Raw genomic sequence first — 7,888 nt, 5'->3', positions numbered from 1 at the left:
TTTTAAAATAAAAAACATTTAAGTTATATGAAACTTTGAATAGATTTATTGTTACATGAATATTATAAATTAATACTTTTAAAAAGTTTTGTTTTAAATGTTTTTTTAAATATATTTTTATTTTAAAGGTAAACTTTATAATAAATAATTAATAAATTAATAAATACATGTAATGAATTATAAAAACAATAAATGTTTTTAATGTTATTTTATATTTTAAAGTTAAAAAGTTAGAAATTAATAAATAGTACATTTATGGATTTTTTTTTTTAGTTTTGATGTGATTAAACCTGCATCTTCTTATGTAATTCTACAGCTAATCTAATATATATATAATTTAATTTGATGTTTACAGTTATCAGTATGTGTGCACTATGGGAATCAAACTCATGATCATGGTGTTGCAAGCACCACGCTGAAACTCTCTCCCTCTTCCTGTTTTCAGGTGGTCTACTTCACTGCTACTTTTCCCTATTTAATGTTGATAGTGCTGCTGGTCCGTGGACTTACTCTTCCTGGAGCGAAGAATGGCATCATATACTACCTCTACCCTGATCCAACACGTCTCACGGACCCGCAGGCACTGAGCTGCTTTCTTTCCCTCTTTTTTCGCTGAAAATATAGGAAATTTGTAAGGTTGAAACCCAAAGTTGATGTGTTGTTGAATTTTTAATTATTGGATTTTAAAATAACAATTGATGTTTTAGGTGTGGATGGATGCAGGTAGTCAGATTTTTTACTCCTATGGAGTTTGTACAGGGGTACTGACTGCTTTGGGAAGCTACAACAAATATGACAACAACTGCTACAGGTACGCTACTTCAGATGATCTAATGCAACGCTCTCCACATCATAGCACATCTATATTGTGACATGAGTCCGTTTTCTTTGCCTTTCATTCCAAATTTCACTAGCGACGCATGTTGTCTTTTGCTGTTTGTCTTTCAGAGACTGTGTATACTTGTGTCTGCTCAACAGCTTAACTAGCTTTGTGGCTGGTTTTGCTATATTTTCAGTCCTGGGCTTCATGGCAGATGAACAGGGAATGGATATTTCAATGGTGGCAGAGTCAGGTAAAAGTCATATTTAAGGCTTGAGGTCTCATAAACCAGGTGAAGATTATTATAGCATACTGATACTCATTATTAAACACTGCCACTCACATTATGTGGTGCAATGATTGGGTTGTGTCAACAGTTTTCAAAGAGGGAAAAGGATTTGTTTGATAACTTTTGTTTGTGGCAGGTCCTGGATTGGCGTTCATTGCTTATCCCCGTGCTGTGGCTTTGATGCCCCTGCCTCAGCTATGGGCAATCTTCTTCTTTATCATGATCATATTCTTGGGACTGGATAGTGAGGTAAATACAGGCAGCTATACAGACTAATCTTTGTCTATTTAACCCTTAATCGCCCCTCAAGTAGGGTTTACGTTTGAGTCCCTTGGGGTCAGATAGACCCCAAACTTTTACAGAGCGATTGCATAAGGAAATATAATTTTTTTACATGGAAAACTATATATCATTTTTTTTATTTACTTCTCAACTATACATTTATGCTGTGTTTTTGTGGGTATTTGGTAGTTTTTTACCTATTTACTGCACAAATACTTAACTATGTCATAAATTGGCTCATTAAAAATCATTTTTTAATGAAAAAATCACTTGAATGATGATCTTAAATAAATATAAATAGTTTTTGGACATTGCTCTATGTGTTAGGGATAGAATACCGCCATCTGTAGGTTTGTGGAAAAACTTTAGGAATTATAGTTAAAGAGAAAGAGAGTGCAATGACCACATTATCCTATAGAGGTCCATAGGGAAGTTATGCAAAAGTTAAGCTGCCTTTCATCTTTCTTTTATTTGCCCTTTTTCCTCTCTTTCTCATGATTGTTCCATGTTGCATTTGTGCTCTAGTACTTGTCCTTCATTTATGTATGTAATTTTTTCAGATTTATGCCAGTTTTGTTGATTTTATTTGCCAGTTTCTATAAAAATGCAAAAGTGTGTTTGTGTGTGTGTGTGTGTGTGCGTGTGTGTATGAGACAGAAAGTTCGTTCCACTTTGTGTTTATGCTCTAGGACCAGATCTTGATATAAATGTAGACATTTTCAGATTTATACTGGATTTAGTTGATTTTTTTTTACAAACAAAGTGAAAAAAAAAGCATTTTTTACATTTTCCCATTCATTGCCAAAATCCAAAAAAATGCTCCAGACACCTGTGTTTGTGTTTGTGTGTGTGTGCGTGTGAGTGAACATGCTTGTTCCATATTGCATTTGTGCTCTAGTATTAGTACTTCATTTATGTATGAAAATCTTTCAGATTTATGCCAGTTTTGTTGATTTTATTTGCCAGTTTCTATAAAAATGCTCTCTGTTGCAGTCACACACATGTGTGTGTTTGTGTGTGTGTGTGTGTGTGTGTGTGTGTGTGTGTATGAGACAGAAAGTTCGTTCTACTTTGTGTTTATGCTCTAGGACCAGACCTTGATATAAATGTGGAAATTTTCAGATTTATACTGGATTTAGTAAAAAAAATTTGACAAAAAAAGTGAAAAAAAATGTATTTTTTACACTTTCCCATTCATTTTCAATGTGGGGTCAATCTGACCCCGAGGGACTTAAACGGTAAATTTTTTTTTACACACCTTTAGAACAACCAAATCAAGCCCAGATTTTTTGTGCATGTTTAGATAGATTATTTAGGAAAAGTCACAGAGTCTCATGGCCCTGAGATGAAGGGAACACTTTTAAAAAATGTAGGAAAAGTCCAGTGGGGTCAGCTGGACCCCAAGGGACGATTAAGGGTTAATCCATTACATCATAGAATGCATACCCTAAAGCCTTTTCTATTAATGCATCAGTTTGTGTATCATGAAGCCCTGGTAACGGCCATCACGGATATGTATCCCTCCTTCTTCCAAATTGGACATCGGCGTAAATTTCTTCTCCTCTTCATATGTGCTGCCAGCTTCCTTTTTGGTCTGCTAATGGTAACAGAGGTGAGAGAGGTAACACAAAGATGATTGGTTTAAAGCAACCACAAAACAAAACCCACACCTGTCATTTTTGTTTCCCTCTTAGGGTGGCCTGTATGTCTTCCAGCTTTTTGACTATTACGCATGTAGTGGAATGACTCTTCTTACTTTTGCCATCCTTCAGTCCATCTGTGTTGGATGGGTATATGGTAATTCATTTATTTGACTTTGTAAAGTTTACAGTTTAAAGGCAGGAACCATGGTGCATGTTTGCATTTGCAACTCTGGCGACCTCTGTTGAAATATTTAGAGAACAACTTCTTAGACTTGGAATTAATCCAACAGTGCACATTAGTCAAAAAACATATGCAATTCTTAGCCAATAAAAAGCAGGTTGAACATAAAGTAAAGTGTTTTTGAATTTCATTTTAGGGGCAGACCGTCTCTATGATAGCATTGAGGATATGATTGGATATCGGCCTTGGCCCTTCATGAAGTGCTGCTGGAAATATCTAACACCAGCTGTATGCACAGTGAGTATCATTTAAATTCCTTGAAAACATTTTCTAAGGCTTTTTAAAAAACAGAATATGTGTTTCATACATTGTATCCACAAGCTGTGGGGGTTTGTCTGCCACCTGTGTGTGTGTGTCTGTGTCTGACACCTGTCATCTGTGTCTGTCTTTAAACTGATAGCACTTCAAAACACAAGAAAGACCTTCTCTTATTCTGAGTCTTTGTGCATTGACTCAATGTGACAAAGCATAACAGACTGACTAACGGGTCCCCATTGCTCATCATTCACTTTCTTTTCTATTTAGGGAACGTTTATCTTCTCGTTGGTTAAATACACCCCTCTGAAGTTCAACAATGTGTATGAATACCCCTGGTGGGGTTATGCGATTGGTGGCTTCTTTACCCTTTCCTCCACCCTACTAGTTCCACTGTGGATGATTTATTTGGTTGCCACCACTCCAGGGTCTATGCGACAGGTAAAGATTTTTTAAAACGTCCATAAAAAAAACTCACTGATTATTTCACTGAGGATGTCATTCAATAGATTATTTTAATTATATACACTATATTGCCAAAATTATTGGGACACCCATCCAAATAATTGAATTCAGGTGTTCCAATAACTTCCCTGGCCACAGGTGTATAAAATCAAGCACCTATACATGCAGACGCTACTAAAAAAATTTGTGAAAGAATGGAGCTCAGTGAATTCAAGCTGATAGGTTGCCACCTGTGCAATAAGTCCGTTTGTAAAATTTCCTCACTACTAAATATTCCACAGTCAACTGTTAGTGGTATTATAACAAAGTGGAAGCAATTTGGGAACAGCAGCAAATCAGCCACGAAGTGGTAGGCCACGTAAAATCACAGAGCGGGGTCAGCACATGCTGAGGTGCACAGTGCGCAGAAGTCGCCAACTTTCTGCAGAGTAAATAGCTACAGACCTCCAAACTTCGTGTGGCAGATTAGCTCAAGAACAGTGTGTAGAGAGCTTCATGGAATGGGTTTCCATAGCCGAGCAGCTGCATCCAAGCCTTACATCACCAAGTGCAATGCAAAGCGTCGGATGCAGTGGTGTAAAGCACGCCGCCACTGGACACTAGAGCAGTGGAGAAATGTTCTCTGGAGTGACGAATCACACGTCTCTGTCTGACAATCTGATGGACGAGTCTGGGTTTGGCGGTTGCCAGGAGAACGGTACTAGCCTGATTATGGTGTAGGGTTGTTTTTTAGGGGTTGAGCTTGGCCCCTTAGTTCCAGTGAAAGGAACTCTTAATGCTCCAGCACACCAAGACATTTTGGACAATTTCATGCTCCCAACTTTGTGGGAACAGTTTGGGGATGGCCCCTTCCTATTCCAACATGACTGTGCACCAGTGCACAAAGCAAGGTCCATAAAGACTTGGATGAGCGAGTTTGGTGTGGAGGAACTTGACTGGCCTGTACAGAGTCCTGACCTTAATCTGATAGAACACCTTTGGGATGAATTAGAGCGGATACTGCGAGCCAGGCCTTCTCGTCCAATATCAGTGCCTGACCTCACAAATGCGCTTCTAGAAGGATCGTCAAAAATTCCCATAAACACACTCCTAAACCTTGTGGAAAGCCTTCCCAGAAGAATTGAAGCTGTTATAGCTGCAAAGGGTGGGCCAAATCCATATTAAACCCTACAGATTAAGAATGGGATGTCATTAAAGTTCATGTGCATGTAAAGGCAGGCGTCCCAAAACTTTTGGCAGTATAGTGTGTATGTTTATATAATTATATTTATAAAAGTAAAATGATTTATTGATATTTAAAAATGAACTTTTTTTTTTCATATCAGAGAGTAAGAGTCTTGTGTACTGCTGCTGAAGACCTGCCAGATCCTAAACGTCCAAAACAGGAGCTAAACACAGCTACTTTTGAGACCTTCACAGACCTATTGACTTTACGAACAGTTCACACACCCAACTCATTACCTCTCAGAGACATTGTCTGATTGTTCTGCCTTGTTTTTGGTTTCTGAAAAACATTTTTGACCATTTTCATTTAATTGGCATCGTAATGAACATCATATGATGGTTAAGTATATTAGCCAAATGTTTATCAAAGCAACAGTTTTTTCAATTTACCATACAGTTAAATACAAGAGTTCATATGAAGGATAAATTATTATATATGTACATTTTCTGACTTGACAAAGACAAGGCTTGTTTGCTTTTTATAAATGTTTTTAATGCTACCTCAAAAAGGGTCTTGAAGGCCACCTGTTATAAGGGTTGCCAGATCTGCGTGACAAAACTAGCCCAATGGACAAACAAAAGTAGCCCAATGACCATATCTCAAATATCAAAACTCAAAATATACCTCTCCCACACCTAAACTGCATGTTTTACAGTCATTGTTATGCAAATTGAAAAACCACTACATCGTAGTGATCATAAACACACAACTCGAAAGCTCCCTACAGTGTCCCTCCTTCACAAAACTTAACGTCTAGTATGCCTACAGTATTATCATTGGTAGAATATAAAATATTTCAATACAAGCATTTCAGTCAAATATAACTTATGAAATATGTAGAACCTTTAACAGTTTTAAAGTAGGGACTTGGCAACCCTGCCTGTTACACTTTTCGGCTTCCCCTTTAAGAGTGAAGTGTGTTTGTCTGACATTTAAAACAAAATGTATAAAATGTGAAAATTATTAGTTATTAGTATACAATTGTACAATTTTTATTTCTGTGTGTTCACATTTTTTACGAGATTAAATTTGTAACAATTGTATCATTTTTTGTTTTATGTGATTATTTTCTTATGTTATTTAGACAAAAGATTCTGATAGCCTACACTTTCCAAGAAAAATATGCAAGAAAAATACGCCATCTGCTGGCTAAGTAATGACATTACAGTAAATACATCGACTGTTCAATAAACCTTTAATGGAAGTGGAGTTACACACACTATAAATGTAGGCTTAAACAGAAAAGGCTTATTAAAATCAGACTGCAAATGAACAGCCATGAACCTTCACATGCAGTGATTTTTTTCATTTATGGACAAAATCATTTTCCTGCTCCATAATAAGTACGCAGTTAACACAGAAATTTTGATCACTTAATGTTAAAACTAAGAAATATAAAGAATTAAGAAAGTGTGTCCATAGGTAAATGAATGCTCCATCATTAGAAGTGTATTTCTGTCTTCATGCAAGTGCATTATATCCTCTCGCTATGTTGGATAGCTCCATCTACTGGACAATATGTAGCTAGACCCAGGGCTGTAACCACCATAGACACAAATATATTCAGGTTAATGGTTGACCAGTTTGAGTTTTCAATGACTTTATAATTGTTACATTTGATTCCTAAAAATAAAAGGGACAAAAACACAGTTTATGTACATTTGTATATTTGCAATCAATGATAGACAAGGTGTGTCTGATAAAATGTGTTATGGCATAAACCAATTATTTGTCGCTAATTATCTTGCTAAGTCTAAGTTTTTTATTTTTTATTTTAAAGGAATTCAATGACGTTTGACGTTGGTAAGATTTTGTTTTTTTCTGTTTGTCTGTATGTTTTTTAATTTATTACTTTTATTCAGCAAGCATGCATTAAATTGATTAAATGTGACAGTAGAGACTTACATTGTTGTATATAAAACTCCCTTTTTCAAATAAATGCTGTTCTTTCTTATCAAAGAATCTTGGAAAAATGTATCATGGTTTTCACAAAAAATGCATTAGAGTTAGCATAACTTGGTTAGCACGAGTTCAAAATTAAAACCCCAAACTTTTGAACAGTAGTGTATATACAGAAATCAAAAACTTTACTGTACTGTTATGGGACCCAAGTGTAGGGCGATAGGAAGGCTATATTTCAAAGAGCAAGGAAACAATTCAATATATTACAATGGCAACAGGGGGCTTGAAATTCCTTTTGTTCTGATCTACGGGCTATAGTGGGTAATGTGACCACAGCCCCATAATGAGATCAGGGAAAGCTCGTCCAGCTTCTAAGTGAAGGTGACTAAACAGGGTGATTAGATGACCCCAAATCAATCTGAGATTAAAGGACTTTTCCTGAATCTACACACAAACTTCTTCCAGTTTCCCTCATCTGATAAAATACAGATGGACACACTGACTGACCCCAAAAAGATTTGGACATTTTCTGAAACATCAATCCAAGTGGCTTCTACCAATTTTTTTCTTTTGAACAGTATAATGTAACAAACTCTTGCTGTCTTTTAAATAAATGCCACCTACTTTGCTATTTTATCAAATGTAGTGACATTGATGCATGTGTGATTTAAATATCCAAGTACTTTTTTGATACCACTGTAAATGACATAGGAAGGTTGGTCCCACTTTATATGAAGTGTCTTTAACTCTATTAACATTTAAATTA

At 36.1% G+C, this 7,888-nt stretch overlaps 1 protein-coding gene across 1 annotated transcript; it reads left to right on the top strand.

Annotated features, from left to right (window-relative positions):
- The first annotated feature begins 371 nt into the window (after positions 1-371).
- On the top strand, positions 372-7,176 carry slc6a22.2 (solute carrier family 6 member 22, tandem duplicate 2). Its single transcript, XM_079840674.1, has 9 exons — positions 372-580; positions 708-811; positions 949-1,073; positions 1,246-1,358; positions 2,866-3,003; positions 3,086-3,188; positions 3,412-3,512; positions 3,801-3,971; positions 5,321-7,176. The coding sequence occupies exons 1-9, from the start codon at positions 479-481 to the stop codon at positions 5,474-5,476; spliced, it is 1,113 nt and encodes a 370-aa protein (XP_079696800.1). The 5' UTR covers positions 372-478; the 3' UTR covers positions 5,477-7,176.
- Positions 7,177-7,888: the final 712 nt, after the last annotated feature.

The sequence above is a fragment of the Gobio gobio genome (assembly GCF_949357685.1).
Source record: "Gobio gobio genome assembly, chromosome: 17".
NCBI lineage: Eukaryota > Metazoa > Chordata > Actinopteri > Cypriniformes > Gobionidae > Gobio > Gobio gobio.
Note: the sequence above shows the minus strand (reverse complement) of the source record. Positions and strands in the feature narration are given on the sequence as shown.

Excerpts from the sequence above, each read along its gene's own strand:
- slc6a22.2 (XM_079840674.1), top strand. The coding sequence starts at position 479 with ATGTTGATAGTGCTGCTGGTCCGTGGACTTACTCTTCCTGGAGCGAAG. Across the intron at positions 581-707 it reads CACGTCTCACGGACCCGCAG|GTGTGGATGGATGCAGGTAG; the intron begins GCACTGAGCTGC and ends TTGATGTTTTAG. Across the intron at positions 3,004-3,085 it reads GTCTGCTAATGGTAACAGAG|GGTGGCCTGTATGTCTTCCA; the intron begins GTGAGAGAGGTA and ends TTTCCCTCTTAG.